The 25070-nt window shown below is 42.1% G+C and overlaps 1 protein-coding gene across 1 annotated transcript in view; it reads left to right on the top strand.

Moving 5' to 3' along the window:
• Positions 1-13210: 13210 nt before the first annotated feature.
• The window catches only part of Mctp1 (multiple C2 and transmembrane domain containing 1), an 865685-nt gene continuing 853825 nt past the window's right edge, over positions 13211-25070 (top strand). Inside the window, exon 1 of the mRNA XM_032897068.1 lies at positions 13211-14129. Within this exon, the coding sequence (XP_032752959.1) occupies positions 13428-14129 (702 nt within the window). The 5' untranslated portion in view covers positions 13211-13427. The remainder of the gene's footprint in view (positions 14130-25070) is intronic.

The following is a 25070-nucleotide window of genomic DNA, read 5'->3' as shown; positions in this document are numbered from 1 at the left end:
CTGATGTGTGTTTCCTGTATGCAGCAAAATAAATGCTGGGTCCTGTTTACATATCTAGTCTGTTAGTCTATGTAATTTTATTGGGGAATTGAGCCCATTGATATTAAGAGATATTAAAAAATATGATTTGTTGTTTCCTGTTATTTTCGTTGTTAGAAGTGGAATTATATTTGTGTGGCTCTCTTCCTTTGGATTTGTTGCAAGGAGATTACTTTTTTATATTTTCTAAGGTGTAGTTTCCTTCCTTGTTTTGGAGTTTTTGATCTATTATCCTTTGTGGGGCTGGATTTGTGGAAAGATATTGTGTAAATTTGGTTTTGTCATGGAATATCTTGGTTTCCCCATCTATGTTAATTGAGAGTTTTGGTGGATATAGTAGCCTGGGCTGGCATTTGTCTTCTCTTAAGATCTGTATGATATCTGTCTTGGAACTTCTTCATTTCATAGTCTCTGGTGAGAAGTCTGGTGTAATTACTATAGGTTTGCCTTTATATGTTATTTGACCTTTTTCTTTCACTGTTTTTAATATTCTTTCTTTGTTTTGTGCATTTGGCATTTTGATTATTATGCAATGGGAGGAAATCCCTTTCTGGTACAATGTATTTGGAGTTCTGTAGCCTTCTTGTATGTTTATGGATATCTTTTTCTTTAGGTTAGGGAATTTTTCTTCTATAAATTTGTTGAAGATACTTACTGGCCCTTTAAGTTTGGAGTCTTCACTTTCTTCTATGCCTATTTGTCCGGAGTTTGATCTTCTCATTGTATCCTGGATTTCTTGGATGTTTTAGATTAAGAACTTTTTGTGTTTTTCATTTTCTTTGCCAATTGTGTTAAACTTTTCTATGGTATCTTTTGCACCTGAGATTCTCTCTTCTGTCTCTTGTAGTCTGTTGGTGATGCTTCCTTCTATGGTTCCTCATCTCTTTCCTATGTTTTCTTTCTCCAGGGTTGTCTTCTTTTGTGATTTTTTTATTGTTTACATTTCCATTTTTAGATTCTGGATGGTTTTGTTCATTTTTCAGTTTGGTTGTGTTCTCCTGTATTTCTTTAAGGGAGTTATTCATGTCTTTCTTAAATTCCTCTATTATCATCATGAGATATGATTTTACCTCCAAACCTTGCTTTTCAGGTTTGATCAGGTATCCAGGACTTGATGTAGTAGGAGAACTGGGTTCTGATGATCCCAAAGAACATAACAGGTCCTATCTTAATAAGAAGAAGGGATTAGTCTTATTAAAAAGAACAAGCTTTTTTCTTATAGACTTGGGTTTAATTCATTTAGCATTAAAAGTGAAGAAGCTTTTTCTTTCTCTAGAATTCTCCAATAAAGAATGGAGCTCATTTTTCATCCAGACTGAGTGAGTTCTTTCTGTACTAGTGCTTGGTCTTGCTTGATATGCATATGTAAGTATGGATGTGTGTAAGAATGTAATTGTGAGAACATATGCATGTGTGTGTAAGAATGTAATTGTGAGAATGCATGCAAGCGGCACCTAACTGCTTAGAATGGAGTTGTATAAAAGCGCATATGTGAATCTGTATATGAATTTATGTGGTTTATTCATATTTGCTTATATAAAAGTTGTTCCTTCTGTGAGTGCTATTCTCTTCTCCTGGTTCAATGGAAGTTTATTGCTCCAAACTTTCCCCTAGCCAGACAAGCAAGAAGTATCTGGACAAAAGGGAAAAGGCTCTAGCAATTTGTCCTTTACTTAATCTGCTGTTTTAGCATGAGGTGCTAAGTGCCAAAGACTGCAGTTTCTGACCTCAGAGGAACACAGAAGGCAGGCCAGTTACAGTAGCATAGTAACTAAGAGTTAGATGAGTAAACTTTCTAATACTATACAGCAACCCTAAATATCTCATAAGACAAAGTTTTACCCCCATCTCGTTAAGCTCTTACCCTATTCTGACAGTCTTTCCTTCTGCTGCCTCAAGAAGAACTGACAAGAAAGAAGACACCCACCGGGGCTGACCTTCCAGCATAGTGGTTGGATGAGTCAACACTTATGTTGTGGTGGGTTTTCCAGAAATTCAGCTGCTTTTGCATAACCCATACTTCTGTAAGTAACTCTAGTAAACACATCACATCACTAAGCTAGACTTGTAGGGATCATCTCATTGCTGTGTTATACATACCCTGTCTTATGAATACACATTTGGCACATCTCTCCAGGAAAAGTCACTCAACAAAGGTAAATAGTAACTTCTTTATGATTTAAAAACTATGAGGCCCCCAAGAACTGTCTGCAGTTACAGAACACTTGGTAGCAATGCAAAGGCAGATACTCATGTCTTCTGAAAGTAGAGATGGGTTAGTTTTAGTTAGTTTCTTCTTGAAAGTGGAAAATTGATTTTTTTCTTTAAGATTTTGCAGATACAATTTCAAGTTCTTCCTACTTCTAACCAGATAGATATTCCAAAGAACTGCCTATATAAAATTTCAGTGTTTACTATGTTTAGGACTCTAGAAATTGTTTTTAAAAATCATGTTAATCAAGAAGAAAATGTGAATTGTCTTAGATTAAATAGAAGATATAGAAATAGCTCTTCTGAGGTTAAAGATTCAACTACACTTGAGGCTTCTGCTGAGAAAACTTCAATGGAAGAGAAAAGCAGGAACTAGTTTATATTGGAACATGAATTCGTTTTGTTTAGTTATTGTATAGTAAGCAGCCATCCTAAATTGCCAAATTGTGAGGTGAGTTATTTGTTTTGAAACATTCAAAACGTATCTTTATATAAAGTTTCCATGTGAAACAGAACTACTCAGCCTGTCAGTTTTTCTTGCTTATGTTCTGGAAGTGATTATAAAGTGTCTTTTTTTAGTAAGGCTAGGCACTATGGGTTGGAGACAGATCAGCCACTAAAGCCTAAGGCTTGCATCCAAAACATCAATAGTGATGCTTACATTTGTCTGTGAATTGGAGCCTCAGGAGGTGCTGGATAGGTGATAGATACTGGGATTGGAATGGTTTAAAGGCATGATGCCCAGTTATGGGAGTTGGGACCACAGCCAGGGCTCCTCTGACAAAAGGATTCCTTAAGTGACATTTAAAGAGGCCCTAAACTCAATTAGCCTCAGAATGTTGTTTGTTATGCTTGGATTTACATCTTTGGTCTTACTGAATATTTGATTCTATTCAAGGTGGCCTTTTTGCTCAACTAGCACAGGCATGAGTCAGTTTAATTTTGGAGGCTTTCTTGTGTTTTTCTTTTTCCTTCCATATGTGCATGTGTTTTAAAGTTCATCAAATCATGTAGCTTTAGAATCCCATGGGTTGGGGAATTTCTGTTGTTAGATCTGATTATTACTCAGAGTAGCCAGACAAGTCCTATGCAAGACCCAGACTTAGATTCTTAATCTATAAAATGGTGTTGCTTGGGGGAAGTATAGACAATAAGCAATGCAAAATGTTCAGCATTATGCTTGATTATCCTGTGTCTAAACTGGAAAATCCTGACAGATGTTCTTGGCAGGTTGTACACTTTCAGTCACCTGCCCAGCAGGTCTTTGGATCATGAATGAAAGTCAAACACCACATTAGCTTATTTTTGGAATGCATTGGCTACTCAAAGGCTAAAACTTTTTCTTTCTTCCCTTCCTTCCTTCCTTCCTTCCTTCCTTCCTTCTTTCTTTTTTCCTTTCTTTCTCTCTTTCTCTCTCTCTCTTTCTTTTTCCTTTTTAACATTTATTGGATTTTTAAAATTTACATTTCAAATGTTATCCCCACTCCTGGTTTCCTGTCCATAAACTCCCTTTCCCATCTCCCTTCCCCCTTCTTCTATGAGGGTGTTCCCCCACCCATCCACCCACTCCTTCCTGCCTCCCTGCCCTGACATTCTCCTGCACTGGGGGGAGGAGGCACAGCCTTGGCAGGTCTAAGGGCTTTTCTTCCTATTGGTGCCAAACATGGCCATCTTCTGTTAAATATGCAGCTAGAGCCATGGATCTGTTCATGTGTACTCTTTGGACAGTGTTTTAGTCCCTGGGAGCTCTGGTTGCTAAGTATTATTGTTCTTATAGGGATGCAAACCCCTTCAGCTCCTTCAATCCTTTCTCTAACTCCTTCAATGGGGACCTTGTTCTCAGTTCAATGGTTGGCTATGAGCATTTGCCTCTGTATTTGTCAAGTTCTGGCAGAGCTTTTCAGAGATGCCTATCAGGCTCTTGTCACTTTTGATATCTATATTGTCTTGGTTTGGTGGTTGTATGTATATGAGCTGATCCCTAGGGTGGGGTGGCTCTGAATGGCCATCTTCAGTCTCTTGCTCCAAACTTTGTGTCCATATCTCCTCCTATGACTATTTTGTTCCCTCTTCTAAGAAGGACTGAAGCATCCACACTTTAGTCATCCTTCTTCTTGAGCTTCATGTGGTCTGTGGATTGTATCTTGGGTAATTTGAGCTTTTGGGCTAATATCCACTTATTAGAGAATGAATACCATGTGTGTTTTATTGTGATTGGGTTACTTCACTCAGGATGGTATTTTCTAGTTCCATCCATTTGGCTATGAACTTCACAAAGTCATTGTTTTTAATAGCTGAGTAGTGTTCCATTGTGTAGATGTACCACATTTCTGTATCCATTCCTCTGTTGAAGGGCATCTGGGTTCTTTCTAGCTTCTGGCTATTATAAATAAGGCTGCTATGAACATAGTGGAACATGTGTCCTTGTTATACATTGGAGCATCTGTTGGTTATATGCCCAGGAGTGGTATAGCTGGGTCCTCAGGTAGTGGATGTCCAATTTTCTGAGGAACCTCTAGCCTGTTTTCCAGAGTGGTTGTACTAGTTTGCAATCCCACCAACAATGGAGGAGTGTTCCTCTTTTTCCACATCCTCACCAGCATCTGTTGTCACCTGAGTATTTCCTCTTAGCCATTTTGACTGGTAGGAGGTGGAATCTCATGGTTGTTTTGATTTGCATTTCCCTGATTACTAAGGATGTTGAAAATTTCTTTAGGTGCTCCTCAGCCACTTGATATTCCTCAGCTGAGAATTCTTTGTTTAGCTCTGTATCCTCTTTTTTTTTTAAATAGGGTTATTTGCTTCTCTGGAGTCTAACTTCTTGAGTACTTTGTATGTATTGGATATTAGCCCTCTATCAGATGTAGGTTTGGTAAAGGTCTTTTCCCACTCTGTTGGTTGCTGTTTTGTCCTAATGACAATGTCCTTTAAATCTGGGCCTTTTTAATCCTCCTCCTGATACTCTAGACCCAAGAGGAATTGGCTAGTGGCTACTTAACTGAAATATCACATGGCTGGTTGGCTCTCTCTCCTGCAGCTACTGCATCCATCTGTCTCTCTCCCCCAAGTCATGATGTTCCCACTCTCCTTTTTCTCAGTTCCTCTCCTGTGCAATTCTATAGGTCCTGTCCTGTCTCCCTTTGCCCAACCATTAGACACTGGCGTATCTGTTGATCAATCAAAATCCAACTGGGGACAAGGAACTTCAGTATTTTGACCTACAGATTCCCAATTAAATCAAAGCATTTGAGCCAATACCAAACAAAAATGGTCCTCAACCTTCCTAATGTTGGGCCTCTTTAGTACAGATCTTCTATTGTGGTGACCTCCAATCATAAAATTATTTGTGTTGTTACTTCATAACTGTAATTTTGCTACTGTTATGAATCATAATGTAAATATCTGTGTTTTCCAATAGCCTTAGGCAAACTATGTGAAAAGATTAACCACCTGCTCCCCTGGCCCCAAGTGACTGCACTCCAGGAGTTGAGAACCACTGATCTAGACCATAACTGTGTTCACCTCCTTCCCTTCTACCTCAGTTGAAGTTCCTTGTCTTGTCTCATCTTGATGGTGCCCTAAGTCTGAACTCTACTGTAGGTACAGATGCCACAACCAGTCTCTTAAATGCAATTGGCTTAAAGAGAAACTCTTCAACAGACTATGACAGCTTCCTATTTTGCCTTTACCTAAAGCCCTCATTGCTGCCTGGAGTCCTACACAGTTGAGCCCTGAGCCATTACTGCAGTATCTTCTCTTCTTAAAGCTTCTACCTCAAGAGGAACATGTTTCTGCCTTAGCCTCTTTACAATGAATACTCTTTTCCTGGGGGCTAGGGGGAAATCCTTTAGAGTCTGTACTTGGCTCTTTTCTTAAAGTACATTCCAAGTTTTCTGTCCAGATTGGATGCATATACTCATTTAATAATACTCCAGAACAAATGTCCTATCAACATTTAAAATGCAATAATAAAATCAATATGAAATAGTCATTGAACTCTTTTTATGCAGCCTATATTTTGCTGTTTTCTCCCCCTGAGGACAGTCTTTTCCTCCGTGTATTCTATGACCTACAATAGATCATAACTTACATGATTTCTCAAGTATGATATAAAAAAATCTTCATTATTTAAGAGTGATTCTCTTCTCTCCACACCCATTTATTTCATCAATGGTCAATGTATGCCATTCTTTTTCTATTTCATTGTTTGTGGTATATATGTATGCATATACCTGGCATGTGTGTGCATGTGCATATGTGAGTGTAGTTGAGCATGCCCATGTGTAAGTCAGAGATTAACTTTAGGTATCCTTCTTCATTGCTTTCTACCTTCTAGAGACAGTCTCTCACTGAAACAGAAGCTCTCTGACTAGCAAGATTGGCTGGCTCTGGGATTACAAGTATATAAGACTCTGCCACCGGGTGGCTTTTCACAGTGATCTCTCACCCAGCTAGGTACAGGGGTTTGGGTGAGGGGGAGAGAACTCGGGTAGAAACAGTTTTCACTGCCCCCGCTGCCAGTCCTTTCTGCCTCTACCACTTTGGTTGCTTGGACCAGGCTGAGCCAGCAGAGACTGACTAGCTGGTGAGGGATCCAGGGGAGCTTCTGGAGGCAATTTCATGAGAGCAGATCTCTTTCCCAAGCAGCTGTGTTACAGCTCTTATGACAGAAGCTTTCAGATGATGGAATAGTTCCTGCACACCTTTAATTTTGAACAAGACTCTTAAATACAGTTTTTTGGGTGGGTCAGTGTCTGACAGCAGGTGCTTCCTATTGTTTTGGCCTGAGAGGTTGGGAAGACCTCACCTACATATTCAGGGGTGTGGTCCTGATCTACAACTGATCTGTCTTGAGCCTACATGACCTGTGGTCACATCTTCACCTGTGGAGGAGGGCTTGTGGAGGAGGGGCTTGGGGGCAATGCCCTATGTGACTGGTCTGTCTCAAACCTTTCTACAGAGGTCTGTGGGGGGATGTCTTTATCTAAGAGACTGGGAGTGCACCTGCCGTACCTTTTAAGGGTCCATGGGGATTCGAACTATCTCGACCAAAAATCAGGGTACCTTTCACAGCCTGCCTCCCACACAAGTACTTATTGCCACACCAGGATTTTCATGTGAGTGCTGGGAATCTGAACTCAGGTCCTCATGCTTGTTCAACAAGCACTCTATTTATGGAGCTCCTCACTTTCTGTTCATGCTATTGATTTTTTTGCTAGAATCATCTCCTAATATAATAAGATATTATATGCTATTTAGGTTGTAAAGGACTTTTTATAGTCTGTTTCAGGTACTTCAGAAAGTTGTACATGTTCTTTCAAACCATGTGAAAGAATTTATATCTCTAGAGAAGTGTTATATATATGTACACATACATGTACATGTATGTACATGTATACATATATACATATACAGAATTCAATCAAAGCATTTTTAAAATAATATTTTAAATGTATCCTTTCCAAATTCCACATATTTATACAATGCATTTTAATCATAGTCTTCCACCACCAGCTCCCTCCAGCTCCCTCTAGTGCCTTAGACCATGTTGTTAACCCAACTTCATGTTCTTAAAAAAAATCTTATTTATAACTCTAACTTAGTTAGGGCTTTACTTCTGTGAACAGACACCATGATTAATGCAAGTTTTATAAAGGACAGCATTTAATCAGTTCTAGCTTACAGGTTTAGGGGTTCCATCTATTATCAAGTGGAGAGCATGGCAGCATCCGGGCAGGCATGGTGCAGACAGAGCTGAGAGTTCTACATCTTCATCTGAAGGCTGCTAGTGGAAGACTGACTTCCAGGAAGCTAGGAAGAGGGTCTTAAAGCCCATGCCCACAATGATACACCTACTCCCACAAGGCCACACTTCCAAATAGTGCCACTCCCTGGGCCAGGCATATACAAATCATTACAAACTCCCTAATCCCAACTACTGCTATCCACATGGGCATGGGTGTAAGGCTAGCCATTGTTGTATGGGCAATATACTAGTATATATCTTATTGAGCATGCTCCCAGAACTGATTGACCAGGGCCATGGTCCAGATTTGGGAACTGAACTATGACACAAAGTTGAGGTCCTACAGGGCTTTTAAAGCCTGAGATCTACAAACATCTGTGTCAAGTTAGTCCACCAATCAGGATTTAGGTGTAGGGAGATTTTCTTAGGAACATGTCTTTGTTGTATAATTATCCTGCTCCCATTGGTTGGGGTATTCAATGGTGGCAGGGGACTTGCCTTCTCTAATGTTCATGTCCTAACTTGTCTACCAAGATGGGACTTGTCTAACATTCATGTCTTAACTTTCCAGCCAGGATGTCAGGTGCCCACATACATGCTGCCCTCCCCCCTTTTTTCTTCAGTTCCCAGGGAGGTTTGGGAACTTAAACTTTACTTGACCAGTACTCAAAATGCAAGTCTTACTCCAAATATTTTCTTATATTGGTGAAGGTGTTTCTGTTATACTGGGATCCATCCCAGGGGCAGCTTATACCATAAAAGCGTATACATAGGTGCAGAAGCTGCTGCTGGGTGGTTGGTTCAGGTCCAAGCTTATTGTGGGTAACGATACAAAGCAGTTCTACTGACTTTTATCGTGATTGCTTTCCAAAGCACAGAACAGAACAGACTATGTAATCAATTTGAGCATGAGAAGGTTAGCTAGAAACATGAGAAAGTTTCCTTATAATGATAGGCTAGCAAGGAAACAGTTATTTAGGCGTTAACACTTTACCTAGGCTTAACAATAACCGTGTTCCCAAAGGAGAGTGAGTCTGTTCCTTATCAGCCATGAGCTGCCTAGTCTTCTCCACTATAGGTAAAGATAAGAATAGATAGAAGAAAAAATAGAAAAACATACTGACAGCGTCCACTACATGTACTATTTAAAGGCCATAACTATAAAGTAACCACTTTATATTGTGTAGAGTTGTCTGTGAGTTACAACATGACAATTGCATGAAGTTTTGGTAAGTGGTAGCTGCTCTTACTCTTACTATCATTAGTGATTTATCCTCCTCTTCTACCTCTTCTACCTCTGCCTCTACTGTAACTTTAATGGTTTGTGAAAGTACAAACAGTCAGCAGTAAAAAAAAGTTTTACTTTTTACTTTTAATATATACTTTATATTTCAAAATACTCAGATTAAGTTTCAAATGTTCCCTTGTGAACATCATTCAGTTACACCCAATGCTGTCATAGGTAGCTATAGGACAAACCAAGCCTAGGAAATGGAAGCTGTTAAAACTCACTGATCTCTCAGATTTCATCAGTTTTATGTGTACATACATATGTGTATGTGAATGTGGCTGTATTTATTTCTCCTTTTTCTTTTTTTTTTAATTGGATTTTTCTCCATCTTTTATTAACTTGAGTATTTCTTATTTACATTTCGATTGTTATTCCCTTCCCGGTTTCCGGCCAACATCCCCTAACCCTTCCCTCCCCATCCTCCCCCCATTACCACCCTCCCCCCAACAATCACCTTCACTGGGGGTTCAGTCTTAGCAGGACCCAGGGCTTCCCCTCCCACTGGTGCCCTTACTAGGATATTCATTGCTACCTATGAGGTTGGAGCCCAGGGTCAGTTCATGTATAGTCTTTAGGTAGTGGCTTAGTCCCTGGAAGCTCTGGTTGGTTGGCATTGTTGTTCATATGGGGTCTCGAGCCCCTTCAAGCTCTTCCAGTTCTTTCTCTGATTCCTTCAATGGGGGTCCCATTCTCAGTTCAGTGGTTTGCTGCTGGCATTCGCCTCTGTATTTGCTGTATTCTGGCTGTGTTTCTCAGGAGAGATCTACATCCGGTTCCTGTTGGCCTGCACTTCTTTGCTTCATCCATCTTATCTAATTGGGTGGCTGTATATGTATGGGCCACATGTGGGGCAGGCTCTGAATGGGTGTTCCTTCTGCCTCTGTTCTAAACTTTGCCTCCCTATTCATTTCTATTTCACATGGAGACTCATGTAGCCATTTACTTAGTCAGTACACAGGTGTGGCCCATCAGTATTCACTGGGAACTTCCTACACCTTCATTTCCTCAACTGATACCTCTTAGAAATCATTGTTTTTGCCTTTCCCCCAAAGCATGATGTTCATAAAGTTCGAACAATAATCCCAATTATATGCAGGGCACCAGGAAGTATAGTAAATCACATGATTTCCATGTTTAAAACTACTCTAGCAGACATGTCCACCTTTTGACATTGGGACACACCATTGTCACCTGCAAAGTTCATGTCAGGAACCATGCAATCAACTTTAAAAGTTCTTTTAAGTTGGGTGCATTTATAGGTATCCTGGATTGCATGCAGTTTGTGGACCATGAGTTGGGGATACCCAAATGGTTCCCAATTGAATTTACAGCAACTTCAAATCCCTCAATGGGATTAACCTTATGAAGACTGTGCATTCTAAATGGACCAGCCATTCCCACCTTTCTTTGGAACAATTTCTGTCTCTCTGTAAAAAAGCCTCTTTAGGCTGCTCCCTCCCTCAGGGCTTTGACTTCTGCTGTTTTTCTGCCTGGAACACTATATTCAGTTTTCAATGGCTGGTTCTTTGTCCCTTTATAGTATCATCTCAAACTTTGACTTCTCGGAGAGACTTTTTGTTTTTTACACTAAATATAGTCTTATTAGATTCAGCAAAGGTATAAGATACCTAGTAAAATATGATTTTGGATAAACAACTAGAACCTCTTGGTCTTTGCTCTCTGGAATATGTGGGATGTGCATATACTAAGAATTATTGTGATTTGTTTGAAACTCAAATTTAATGAGATGTATTATAGCAACCCAGATATAGTCTTTTAAAAAATCTATAAATATAAATATCTTTTAAAAACTCTATTTATTGTCTTACTCTCCTGGACCCAACTCAAGGATCCCCTACATGATCACAACTGTTTCTCCAGTGCTAATCCCAATATCTGCCACATAGTAGATCTCACTAAATGTTAGCTAGATAAGAAAAATTAAGTCAGACTGACCACACCTTCAGGGCAAATCACTGGCCAGAAAGAAAAGAGAATGCCTACTCTAAGTAATCGATTGTGGGAGGTGGAGGGAGAGGAGGACGGGAGGGAGAAAGGAGGGGGAGGAAATAAGGGTGACAGTATCAGGAATTGGAGGAGATGTGAGAGAGGTACAGAAAGTCGAACAAAAATATGAAGCAGGGGGATGAGGAACTGGGGATAGCTACCAGAGGGTCCCAGATACCAGGGAAACATGAGGCTCCCAGGTCACAATGGGGATGACTTTAGCCAAAATGCGCACAGAGAAGGGGGCAGATAGGACCTATTGAGACCACCTCCCATAGATAGGCGTGGCCCCTGTTCAAGGGATGGGGCAACCCACCCATCTCAAAGTTTTTAACCCAGAAAAGTTCCTGTCCAAAGTAAGAATAGGGACGAAAAAAATGAACAGAGACTGAAGGAAGAGTCAACCAGGGACTGTCCTATCTGGGGATCCAGGATGTCTGAAGATACCAAACCCAACACTGTTGTTGTTCTTGCTGACAGGAACCTAGAGTGGTGGTTCTTGAGGAAGTCAGGCCAGCATCTGATCAATGTGATTGCTTGGAGTTAGACTGAGCGTGGGGACCCTGGTACATGGAGCTGGCAGAAAGACTGGAGGAACAGAGGGGGATTGCAACCCCATTGGAAGAACAACTTAGGCTGGCCTGACCACCCAGTTCTCTCAGAGTCTAGATCACCAACCAAGGAGTGTACCTGGAGGGATCCAGATACATGTGTAGCAGAGAATGGCTTGGGGAATGCTGGAGCAGTGGGGCAGAGAGTGTGGGTGGATGGTGGAGCACTCCTACAGGCAAAGAGCAGGGCAGATGCGGGGGAGCCGTAGAGGGGTAACCGGGATTGGGATATCATGGGATGGGGGTTGGTGGAGGGGCTAATCTGGAAGTGGGACATCATTTGAGACATAAGTGAATGGAATGATTGAAAATGATTAAAAACAAAGAAAACAAAACAAACAGTATTGTGCTGAAGCTTCTAGGGAAGGTGCAGTGGAGGAGGGAAGGGCACTTTTAGAGCTAATGGAGTCACAAGATCTTAGATGCATAGATTTGGGGAGAAGCAAAATCTAGATGGTGTTTTTTTTAAAAAAAAAATCAGTTCTCTAACAAACTGAAAGAAATAACTAAAGAAAAATCTGCTCAAGTTAAAAGTATAAGTCTGAGTTCTGAATAGGGTCACAGGCAGTAATAATTTTCCCATCTCTGTTCAAGTGAATTGTCCCTGAGACTTGCTTTAAGGGTTAGCTTTTTATCAGGTTCTGGGAACTGTTCCTGATTATTATTACAAAGAGCGTGGAGTGTGGACGATGATGAAGTCAAGACAGAAGAAATCAAACTCTCCTCTTGTGCCCAATTTGTCCAACCAGATGATATTTGGCCTCAGCATTTGGAGAGGTTTGCTACCCGCTGCATGTATACTTGGTTCCCTGAGGGACCCACCAGGGACGCAGAGGTGCACTCCACTCGGATGCACTTCTGATCCGCTCAAGCAGGTTTCATCTGTCCTAAAGCAAGCTGTGCGTGCGACTGTAGATCCACACTCAGATCAAGTGGGTTCCCGGCCCTATGCAGCTCTATCTCGCTCTTGCGTGCCCTCCTACCTAGGAGCTGGAGAAAATGGTCCCAGGAGGTTTAGCCAAGGCTGCTGGTCCCCGACGTCTACGGCAGGACGCGCCCAGTCGTGTGAGCCGCGTGCGCGCACAGTTTGGAGACGGCCGCCTCTGCTGCTGACAGGTGCTGGCCTGAGGGCGCGGGTGTGGTCCCCAGTGCAGCTGGAAGTCTGTGCCGGCCCGCGCGCAGTTTGCGTGCTCCTGCGGTGGCCGAGGGGGAGCCAGGGTGCGGCCTGGGGGCGCTTAGTGGTCTGGAACCACGGAGTTCGGTGCTCAAAACTTTGCAGACGCCGGGGGCGCGCAGTGACGGCGCCAGCCGGGCCTGGCAGGTGCGACCCTCAGAGGCGGCGGCGCCCCGTGGCGGGAGGGCCTCCGCAGCCGCTTTGCTCTGAGCTGGCCTGAAGCCGCTGGACGCTCCCGGCTTGTGCTGCTGTGCTGGCCGCCGCCGCCGCCTCCACGCTCCCGGAGGACGCTCAGCCCGAGAGGGAAGAGAAGCAGTAGGTGGGGAGCGGAGGTGCCCAGCTTGGAGGATGGAGCCTCGGGGTGCGGCGGCTGGCGAGCCCGAGCGGGCCGTGTCCCCCTCCTTCCAGGCCCGGCTCTGGAAGAACCTGCAGCTGGGGGTGGGCAAGGGCAAGGGCGGCGGAGGCGGGCGCGCTGGGGGCCCCGAGCGCCGCACTGCGGCCACTCCGACCCCATCCCTGCCGCCCCCGAAGACCACGCAGGACGCGGGGAGTACTGGCAGCAGGTGGAGCGGCTTCAAGAAGCGAAAGCAAGTGCTGGACCGAGTGTTCTCTTCCTCGCAGCCCAACCTGTGCTGCTCCTCACCGGAGCCCCTGGAGCCTGGCGGAGCAGGCAGAGCAGAGCAGGGGTCCACGCTGCGCCGCCGCCTACGGGAACATCTGCTGCCGGTGGCTAAAGGGTCCTCTACAGCCGCGGGGACAGTCGGAGTGACGCCTCCTGGCGGACGCTCTCCGGACTCAGCTCCTTCTTCTTCTGCCTCATCCTCCCTGTCCTCTTCTCCCCAACCGCCCCCGAGGGGGGACCGCATCCGAGATGAGGGTACACGGCGTGGGAGCCCTGAGGCGCACCTGTGCCACCAAAAGAGCTCCTCTCTGCCCGGAACCGCGTGCCTGGAGCAGTTACTGGAACCAGCGCCACCTCCCGCAGAACCCGCTCGGGGTCCTGCCGAGCCCCAGTCTCTGCAGAAGGGCGAAGAGCTTGGCTGCAGCCAGGTGAGTGCCAGAGGGCCAACCACCGGGCGAGCTTAAGGGCCACGCCTCCAATTTCAGGGTGTGTGTGTGTGTGTGTGTGTGTGTGTGTGTGTGTGTGTGTGTGTCCGTGTGTGTCCGTGTGTGTCCGTGTGTGCGGGCGTGGCTAGTAACTAGCTGAAATGGAGCAAAGACTTTTCGCTAGGGTTTAGTAATAACAGTTCAGACTTGAACCCTGACTTGACTTTGTTATAATGACACCTGTGGCCAAAAGCACTTTGGGTAGCTAACACACAGCTAAAGAAAAGTTTCAAGGTAGTTTGGCTGCTTTTTGGCTGAAAGATGCCCGAAGAAGTATTTTTCTTGGCAAAAGAAAAAGCTAACTCCCCCCCCCCAAATTTATGAAAGGAAATCGCAACGGTTTGAAGGGCCACTGTCTGTAGCAGTGGGCATAGAATTGCGGAAAGATGAAGTTATGGCTTAGCTGAAGATTTATTGCAGAAATTTGCTAACTTCTTGGTATTCTCTTCTTGAAACTTTCTACTGCACTTCTCTCGGGGGAGGAGGAGGAGGGCAGGATCCGAGTGAATAAAGCAGATGTATTCCCTATGGCCTAAAGTTAGTAGTCACCAGAAGCACTACTCATACAAGCGTTTTTGGTTTTTTGGGGTTTTTGTTTGTTTGTTTGTTTTGTTCTGTTTTTCATTGTTTTTTTTAATTTTTTAAAGATTTTATTTATTGTATATGAGTACACTGTAGCTGCCTTCAGACACACCAGAAGAGGGCATCAGATCTCATTACAGATGGTTGTGAGCCACCATGCGGTTGCTGGGAATTGAACTCAGGACCTCAGAAAGAGCAGTCGGTGCTCTTAACCACGGAGCCATCTCTCCAGCCCTGTTTTTCATTGTTTTAATAGGAGTTTTAAGTCATCAAGGGCTGTGCTTGCTCCTATTTTTAAGAGGGAATCTTCCTTTTATAAATGTTCCTCATATTTCAAATATTCGATTCTACGAGGGAGCTAAAGTAATTGTTTTCTCTTAGTGCTGCTTAAGCTTATTACACTCTCATCTCTGTAGTTTTGATCATGTTAAGTGAATGATACTACTGTAAGTAGAAAAATAGTTAGCCAGAAAAGAAACATTCGATCATTAGCTGAAATTTTACCCCTCGATTATGCGAGAGAAGAGCTCAGAAAAACTGTATAGCTTTTCTATTACTTTTAAAATGTAGTTTCTAGGGGGGCGGGTAGGACAGAAATCAGTTAATTACTTTTTCTGTCTAGCAAATACTTGATGTTTCAGACACAGCTTGTCATATCAGATTAGGTATACACATCATTGACAGAGAAAGCCGAACAACTTTACCCTCTATTGTCTTAAATAGACCTGAATACAACTCTTTTCTTTCTTTGCTTTTTTAAAATTCAAAAGCAAGTGGAAGTGTTTTTTTTTTTTCTTTTTTTTTTTTTTTTTTTTTTCAGAGCTGGGGACCGAACCCAGGGCCTTGTGCTTGCTAGGCAAGTGCTCTACCACTGAGCTAAATCCCCAACCCTAAGTGGAAGTGTTTTTAAGGTGATTAAAAATTAAGTATATATATTGGACAGAACTTAAAGAATGAATAAAGGAGGCTTACAGGCTGTGCTCCAGCAAGTCCAGCATGGCTTCCTATTAATAGAAGGTCCAAGAATCCACTAGTTGTTCAGTCCAAGAGGTTGGATGTCTCAGTGTCTACAGTGTGCACGAGTCTTGAAGACGTTGGCTCTAATGCCAGTGAAGGAATGGATTTGCTAGCAAGAGTAAGAGCAAGCAGTCAAAAAGAGATCCAACTTCCTTTTTCTGTGTCCTTATATGGGCTGCCAGCAGAAGATGTGGTTCTGATTAAGGTGGATTTCCTCATCTCAAAGAAGTGGATTAAAGGTGGTTCTTCCCACTTCCAAGATCTGGATTAGAAGTGGGTCTTCCCACTTCAGAGGATTTAATTAAGAAAAGACCCTCACAGGTATACCCAGTCATTTGTCATTCTGGTTTTAGTTAATTCCAGATATGTTCATATTGACAGCCAGGAATAGTGAGTTTCTAGTGCATGTTTATATTAAGGTTCAGAGATTGATTTGATATTTTATCTTTCCTAACTTTTAGAGCCACACATACTAATAGAATTATTTTGGAAGATACCTATCATGTTATAGTGAAAGTTAATTTATGAAGTTATTTTGCAGCCCATTAAACTAAGATATTTTCAAAGCAAAAAACAGAGTGCAGAATTCATCTTTGTGTGGGCCCCCTCCACTTTTAAAAAACCAAAAACATTATGAAACTATCAACTTTTCTTTTAAAACACAAATATGACTTTTGTGTAGGAACAATCTAGGCTGTTTTGGAGGCCATGCTAATACAATGTGTGGGTGCATAATATTCACTGCAAAGATGGAGAAGTTCCTGTCAGCTTACAGATTAGAAGCTAAAACCCAGAGAAGTTAAGTGACTTTTCCAGGACAGTATGTAAGCAACACAGATAGGTATGTGGTTGTCAGTGGTCAGAATCTTTCTAAACCTCAAGTTTTGGGATGACTTCCAGCCGTTTAATAGTAGAGGCATACAAGCCTGCATGTGTTGTAACACCCCCCCAACACACACCATCACAATTCTACCACAGATCATCTGTATTAATTTCTAAATTGGTCTCTGATGCGTTGTTGCACATCTTACACATTTAAAAGTCCCATGTTAGTCTTTTATATTTCTAAAGAAGCTTTTCAGTGCAAAGAACCAGCATTTCAATATAGACCTTAGAGGAATGCTTTTACATTTGAAATAAAGCTAAAAAAATTAATGGGTGAACGGTGGAGGGTAGGCAAAGTAAAGAGCTCTAAGGGGATGGCCAGGTCCCCAGGCACGGCCCCCAGCCTTTGCTCTTTGTGGGGCCTTTTTCTCGGAGCACTGGAGAACCTCTATGCCATTCAGGTATGTTTCATAAATCCTCTGATCAATGAAGGAGAGAGTAGCCTGTAATCTTTTAGATACCCTTTTCTTCAACTGAAAGGAGCTGAACCAACCTCCAAATAGGAAAGAGAAGAAAGGGAATTGAAAGCTGGAACTGAATTCTTTAAGGTGCCCAGGGCACCTGCCTTTCCAAATGTGTCTGGGGCGGGAGTTGGGGGCGTTTCTTGCCCCTCAGCTTCTCATCTCCAGAGCACATGGACATGGGGAGGAGAGAGCAGAGGTAACTTTGTTTTCTGGTCACCAGTGTAGGTGGGGACACACAGGAGATGAGACAGTGAAAGCCGTTGGAAAGCAGCATCCAGATCACCATTGTACCGCTCATTGTAAAACTGGGCAAATTCTTGAAAATTTGTCATCTTTTCTGCTTGTTCCTGGCATTAGCCATGTTCTCCAACACACTCCCCACTTCTCCACCCCCAGCCCTACATGAGGCCCCAACAACGTCTGTGCCTACATTCTGACACTGGGTAGAGATGTTAAGCAAAAGTTAAAAAAAAAAAAAAAAAAAAAAAACCTCCGCTTTGGACTGCTGGGGAAAAAGATTCAGCAGCCACATGCACAAGGATTAAATGAGCAAACCGCCGTCTCTGCCTCCTGCGCCCTGAGCGACGTCTCCGCTTCTCTGTAACATTAACAGACTTAACCTCCTCCTTTATTATTACAAATGTTCTGCTTTGACATGAAGAAGGAAAGAAAGCGAGGGAGGGAGGGAGAGAGGGAGGGGGACCCGCCCTTTCTGCTGATTCTTGTTCATACTTTGGGCCATACTGTCATACCAGATGCCTTCCATTTTCTATAACACAGTTGTGAAAGATGCTTTCTCAATTTGTGTACCCATCAAAAATATGCCAATTTTATGTACTCTCTCTTGATGAGTTACTAAAATTATATTTTGCTAGACTCAGAATGTCAGTATTTTGAGAAGAACCAAGGAATGAGTATATTGGGACTTTTAGTATCTCAGTGAAAGCCCGTAGTATTTATAAATGTTAAACCTTTATTGCTCTTTTTCTTTTTTAAGTAAAATTTTATTGAAATTGCTCACACAGAGAGAAAACTTATTTTGAAGGGAGGTGGGTAAACTATTCAGTGTGTGGTGGGAATGCTTTGAAGCACAGCACAAAGAGTCTTCATGCCTATTTAGGTGAAAGTCCAACACATGTCCGAGGATGTTTTCAAGATTATAGGTAAAGCACATCCTGCTTTTTAATAGCTTATATTAAATATTACTTAGGTTAATGTTTTTCAGGTATTTTAAATATTCAAAGAACATAGCTTAATCTTGTGGAAGGCACAGATTTTAAAACAGTAATTCCTAATGTAAATGACCAAGCCCAGCGAGAAATCTAATAATGTTAAAAGTCAATCTCCTTAAAGCAGTTTTATCAGGGTAATTCCATGAAGAAAGTCAAGGTGGGATGTGGCTTGGCTTCAGAATCAGAGGACAAGGGTCCAGTCTGGAGTTCCCTGAAGCTGCTATGACATTAGTGCTGTTTTCAAGTACAGGGGCCTACCATGTCCCTCCAACCTTATGTGGGTACCTTGAGTCCCTGGCAAATCGCTGGACCGTAACCTGCACAGGAAAGTGTTTAGGTCTGTGAGACTGGTCTGACATGCAGCCACTGACTGTGGTTGTCAGTAATTCTGAGCAGCCTGAGGCTTGTGGGTTCTGCCCTTGCAATAATGCATGGCAGAAAATGAATGAATGGGGCTTCATCAGTTCTCATTTAGTTTGATATGGTAAGTATTTCACATGCAATGATTTAAAAAAAAGTCAAGATAAACTGAGGTAGTACTGGTGATACCACAATTTCAGTCGTAAAATATTTGTAAGTTTTAGTGAGTGTGTAGTCATCATAGAAGCATAAATGAGCACGTGAAGGAAGAAAAGAGAATTCATATATTAATTTAAAAAATAAGACATGCCACCCCCACTTCTTAGAAAAGAATGAAAATAAGGAATAACTGTGTACACAAAAGTCCCAATGCCTTTGCCACTCTAAGGGAACATAGTGTGAGACTTTTACAAACCCTAAATTCATGAAGAGTAAATAGCATGTTTAGGTTCCAGTATATTGAACTGGGTCATGACATAACTGATCGTGAGGGTCATGGAAATTTCAGCAACAGTAAAAAATGCAGTGGCCAAAATGATTTTGAAATGTAGTGCATGATGGTATGAGACACTCCTGGTAGCTATTGTCTGCATGGCAAGGGAGGGCCACTGCCACCTGGCTTCTGAACACTCAGTCAAAGTACTGTGCATCAAGTGCCGTAGTTCCATGTCACTCTGCCTGAGTGTTTGTGCCTGAACACCTCAGCTCAGATTCAGGATTAGCAGAGATAGGCAGAGCCTATACTTTTATATCAGACACTGTTCGTTTCGACTTTTTCATTGGCTACAAAGGCATACTTTCTTTTCTTGGTAAGCCAAATATAAACCCAATGTGTGGAGGGGAATTCCTTGACAATTGAGGCTCATTACTTGGATAATGGTTTGGGGATTTGTTTAATATAAGTGAAATAGATTTTAACAACAGATGTGTTGTATACAGGCTTATCTTCATAAAATCACAATAAACTATATATGGTGCCGGTGCACCTCTTTAAAGTTATCAAATGAGAATGAGATGATCTTTTCATGTGCTATTTGTTTATTTTGCAAATATTCTTAGCTATTTTCTTATTTGCTGGTACCATGGACAATACTGTCTAATTTCCTGCATCACTGGCTTCACGTGCCTTGCCACCACTGACCTTTCTTCTGACTCATATTGCTTTCCATAAGAGCTAGTGCGGGCAGTGATTAGTCTCCTTCAACAAAGTAAGTTTCTACTCAAAGATGTTTTCTTCTTTGAATATACAGCAGTTTGTTTTCATTAAGATATTTTGGAAATGTGTGTGAGTGTTTGTGTGTGTGAGTGTGTATGTGTGAGTGTGTGAGAGTGTGTGAGTGTGTGAGAGTGTGTGTGTGTGTGTGTGTGTGTGTGTGTGTGTATCTGTGAGTGTATGTGTGTGCACTTATGTGTATGCATGCCTACAAGGGTACCTGTGGCACAGCATGTGCTTGGAGGTGAGAAGACAGTCTTAGGCTTCAGTCTCCTATGTCTGCCTTGTTTATAACAAGGTCCCTTGTTCAGTGCTTCATGAGCCAGGCTAGCTGCCCTTCGAGCTTGCAGAGATCCTCCTGTCCCTACCATCCATCTCATTATAGGACTGCTGTGATAGTGTCTGTTTTTAAATGGGTTCCGGGTTGTTGTGCTTGCCTGGAAAATGTTTTCCCAATGACCTATCTCTCCAAACCCTATAGATTTTATTATAAAAAATACCAGGTTATAATTTTCTTAATGTTTCTAATGATTTGTATTCGATTTTTACTTATAGGATGAAAACCTGTATTTCCAATACAATGAAAGTACGAGATCCACCACTTTCTTTTAAGGGGGATTTTTTTTTCAATTGTGAAATATCAGTTGAAATATTTTATGCTAGCTTTCTCATTCCCATGTAAATGTAAACAATTGTAATAGACATGTGGTCCTTTGGGTAGTTTAAAGGTCATGGCATCTTCCTACCATCACTTGCTCTGGTTGTCATCCTCTTTATTAGGAGCAACTGAAATTTAGTTTGCTGAAGCCTCAACCGTACCTCCCATACCCTCACTAGCATAACCACAGGTTGATTTGGAAGCCCTTAATGCATACAGCTGACCTATAAACTGATATTATACAACAGACCAGGAAGTGGTTTTCTGAGTGAAGGGATTAATGGGAAGGCTGGATTCAATGATTAGGTCTCTGGAAAAACTTCTGAATTACTTTACTGTTTAATGGACTACTTGCCTCTCTGAAGCCAAGTCCTTTTAATCATGGCAGATATATTGGCTATTCCTCTTCTTCAGATGACATCTCTGCTTTGCCTTAGCTTGGATGTTAATTCTGGTTGTTATCTTCAGACACGAGGGAGTCCGTCATCCTACTGAGTGGTGGCTATGTGGTGGCTCAGGGGATATCTGCTGGTGCAGTCACTGACCTGTGGCATCTGCTTACTCATCTGAGCCCCTGGCTTCTGGTACTGCTTCTTCATGTCTATATTCCCGATTCCTGCCGTCCAGCTGTCAGCTGTGCTCTGAAGAGTGAGTTCTGCTCAGACCTGCTCACTTCTGTTATTCCTCCTGAACTCTTGTCTGGGCTTCCTGTCTACTTAACAGTCTCCTTTTGTATCCATCCTATGCTCACCATCAGAATGATATCTCTGTTTTAGAATCTACATCTTTTTTAACCGTAACTCAGAGTAAGATCTCAAATTTGACCATCAGTCCTGTCTTCAAAAACCTATTCTGCCACCTTTTAAAATGACTGAATACTTGATGCGTGAAGCAGAGGTCATGTAGAGCTCATTGATACCCACAGTGACCCCTCTGCATTTGTGAACCTAACTACAGGACAGCAAAGTCTCCCTCCAGAAAGTCTGCAGCACTTAGTGGTTAATGACCTTTGCTTTCATCACATTTGCTTGTTGAGCTCTGGAAATGCAGTCATTCAGATTATGCTGTTATACAACAGTGTGCACAACAAATGTTAAAAGCTTAGCACAAAGAAAAGAATGTGAAATGTATCAGCACTAAGCTTTTTATTGATTGTATGTTCCAATATTTGGGTTAAGTTAAGTAAAATATTAAAGTCAGTTTCATTTGTTTTTTCTTAAATTCGTATTTCTATAGGTGACTATTAATTTATAGCAGGGATCTCAAAACTCAAAACTCCACATAGTCCACAAGGCTATGAAAGCAAGGATAGTGGGCAAAGAATGTAGTCATTCCATAGTAAACCATGGAGTTCATGTTTATTCCCCCTTTAGCTGTCCTTGTCACTCAAGGCAGAAGTGACAGTTTTTACATTCCTTAGTAAGAATGAAAAGCTCTGAGATTCAGCCTCACACCAGTCAGAATGCTAAGATCAAAAACTCAGGTGACAACAGATGCTGGTGAAGATGAGAAAGAGGAACACTCCTACACTGTTGCTGGGATTGCAACAATGTTGCTGGTAACCACTCTGGAAATCAGTCTGGAGGTTCCTCAGAAAACTCGACATGAGGACCCAGCTATAGCACTCCTGGGTATATACCCAAGTGATACTCCAACATATAACAAGGACACAAGTTCCACTATGTTCATAGCAGCCTTATTTATAATAGCCAGAAGCTGGAAAGAACCCAGATGCCCTTCAACAGAGGAATGGATACAGAAAATGTGGTAGATCTACACAATGGAGTATTACTCAGCTATTAAAAGCAATGACTTCATGAAATTCTTAGGCAAATGGATGGAACTTGAAAATCCTAAGTGAGGTTACCCAATCACAAAAGAACACACATAGTATGCATTCACTGATATGTGGATATTAGCCCAAAAGTTCTGAATACCCAAGATACAATTCACAAACCACCTGAATCTCAAGAAGAAGGAAGACCAAAATGTGGATGCTTCTAACCTTCTTAGATGAGGTAACAAAAATACTCACAGGAGGAAACACAAGGACAAAGTGTGGAGCAGAGACTGAAGGAAAGGTCATACAGAGACTGCCCCACTTGGGGGAATCCATTTTATATATAGATACCAAACCCAGACAATATTGTGGATGCCAAGAGCTGCATGCTGACAGGAGCCTGATATAGCTGTCTCCTGGGAGGCTTTGCCAGAGTTTGAAAAATACAGAGGTGGATGCTTGCAGCCAACCATTGAGCTAAGAATGGGGTCCCCATTAGAGGAGTTAGAGAAAGGACTGAAGGAGTTGAAGAGGCTTGCAACCCCATAAGAACAATATCAACAAATCAGACCCCCCGCCCAGAGCTCCCAGGAACTAAACCACCATTCCAAGAATACACAGGGATGGACCTACGGCTCCATCAGAATATGTAGTAGAGGATGGCCTTGATGGGCATCAATGGGAGGAGAAACCCTTGGTCCTGTCAAGGCTTGATGCCCCATTGTAGGGGAATGTCGGGGGTGGGGAGGTGGGAGGGACTGGGTGGGTCGGTGAAGGAGCACCCTCTTAGAAGCAGGAGGGGATGGGATAGGGGGTTCTCTGGAGGGCAAACCTGGAAAGAGAATAACATTTAAAATGTAAATTTAAAAATCCCCCCCAAAAAAGAAAGAAAAGCTCAATTTTTATGCTAAGTTTTAAGATTCCTGAGTTTTGGGCTGTTCATATGTTTTCGAAAGCTTCATAGGCCAAATCAATTATATAATTGGCCTAAATTTACCCATCAGATTCAACTTCTGGCAAAGAGAGTTCATAGCTCACTTCTCCCCTCCCCTCATTCTACACCGGTGCTTGGTACAAATTGTCTGGAGCAGAGTAGGTTTGAACTTACCAGGAGTTCCTTGGTGTGTACCAGCCAGGAGAACTAAGTCTTTGAATCAGAGTCAGAATTTAGTGGGGTGTAGTGCAAGTGAAAAGGGGGTTGTGGTCACAGCAATAGTCAAAAAATTCATCTCATGCAAGAATAAAAGAAAGTGGTTGTGTGGGTATAAAAAAATGACATCAGAAGACCTTGTCATTGGAAAAGTGTTGTTTAATGGATATTGCTTGTTGGGGTTGATGAGGTAGAACCGGTGGAGAGGCAGAGTATGAACATAACAGAGAAGGTGAGTATAACTGATGGCATAAGTCCTTAAGTTTGTGGTTGGTGTGGTTTGCACAGACTAGTAGGAGGTCACCTCAGTTAGTCTCAAGGCAGAAGATAGATCCCTCTTCCATTGCAAGTGGACAGAAACAGTATGGATGTAAGAAGACAGGAAGCTTGGAGGTTTGGTGGCAGCATTTTGAAAATGGTCCATTGTGCCTTATTTTTCAGTGTGATTGGGATTTGGACACAGGGAGATGGTGAAAGTGTATCTGTAGAGGCACAGAAGAGCTTGAGTGTGTTATGTACTCAGAACTAGATCAGTAGATCTAGAGATCTCTTAGATTAATAGTAGAGCCGGAGCTTGAGGTAGGGAAGGAAGGAAGGCTGGCTGGATGTAGGGGTGGAGGAAAGAGTTCTACAGCACATACAGAGGTGTGGGTCAAGATGAGCCTAAGAAGAGCGAGGCTGGAAGAAATAGAGACCTCAGTGAAGCTTGGAGTTGTTTTCCTAAGGATGAAAGATGGAAAGATCTGAGAGAGCAAACATTTATTTGAGCTTCCAGGGCAGAAAGGACTAACATGCCAGCACATTTCCCCCTTCACTTGTAATTTTGCTTTTCTTTGTTCTCTTTAGAAAGGCTTGTATTGAAAAGTGTTTTGGCGAGGAGGAAGGATTTTGAGTTTGCATTCATGCAGAATGGCTGAGGAAGCCAAGCCCCTGAGCACTAAGGAGTCTGTCATCTCTGTACTGCAACAGCTCCTACTCTTTTTGTTTTCTTGCTTTGGTTTCTGGGGCAGTCTTGCCATGTAGCTAGTGTGAACTGGCCAGAAACCTGCTTCAGAGATTAGAGGCATTTCTACCATGTCTGGCTAATAAGACTGCTAAGCTCCAAAGCATATGTTGCTTACAAAATCAGGCAAAACAAGAAAATTCTATAAATATTCCAGTTCCTTAAATATAAATATAAATATAAATATAAATATAAATATAAATATTGAGTGCTTAAGGTTAGATTGGCAAAGTATTTTGCCAATCATAGTTAGGAAGTCAAAACAGTCATAGTTAAGGAGTTCAGAATGCAAACGCTCTTTTGAAAAATTTTACTTTTAATTACAGCATGTTTATGGAGCATGCTAAAAACTATCATCTCCGGTAAAAGGTAAGTGGCCAATTTCTAAAACTTATCAATAGGTTTTCTCTCAACACAGAAATAATATTTTTCTATGTCCTCAAGCCATGCATGACTCTTGATCCTGTATAAAAATGTAAAATGGCTTTCAATAAAAGAATAATACAGCGTTTTCATAGCTGCCTTTGAATCATATTTTCA

The sequence above is a fragment of the Rattus rattus genome, chromosome 3, assembly GCF_011064425.1.
Source record: "Rattus rattus isolate New Zealand chromosome 3, Rrattus_CSIRO_v1, whole genome shotgun sequence".
Lineage (NCBI taxonomy): Eukaryota > Metazoa > Chordata > Mammalia > Rodentia > Muridae > Rattus > Rattus rattus.
Note: the sequence above shows the minus strand (reverse complement) of the source record. Positions and strands in the feature narration are given on the sequence as shown.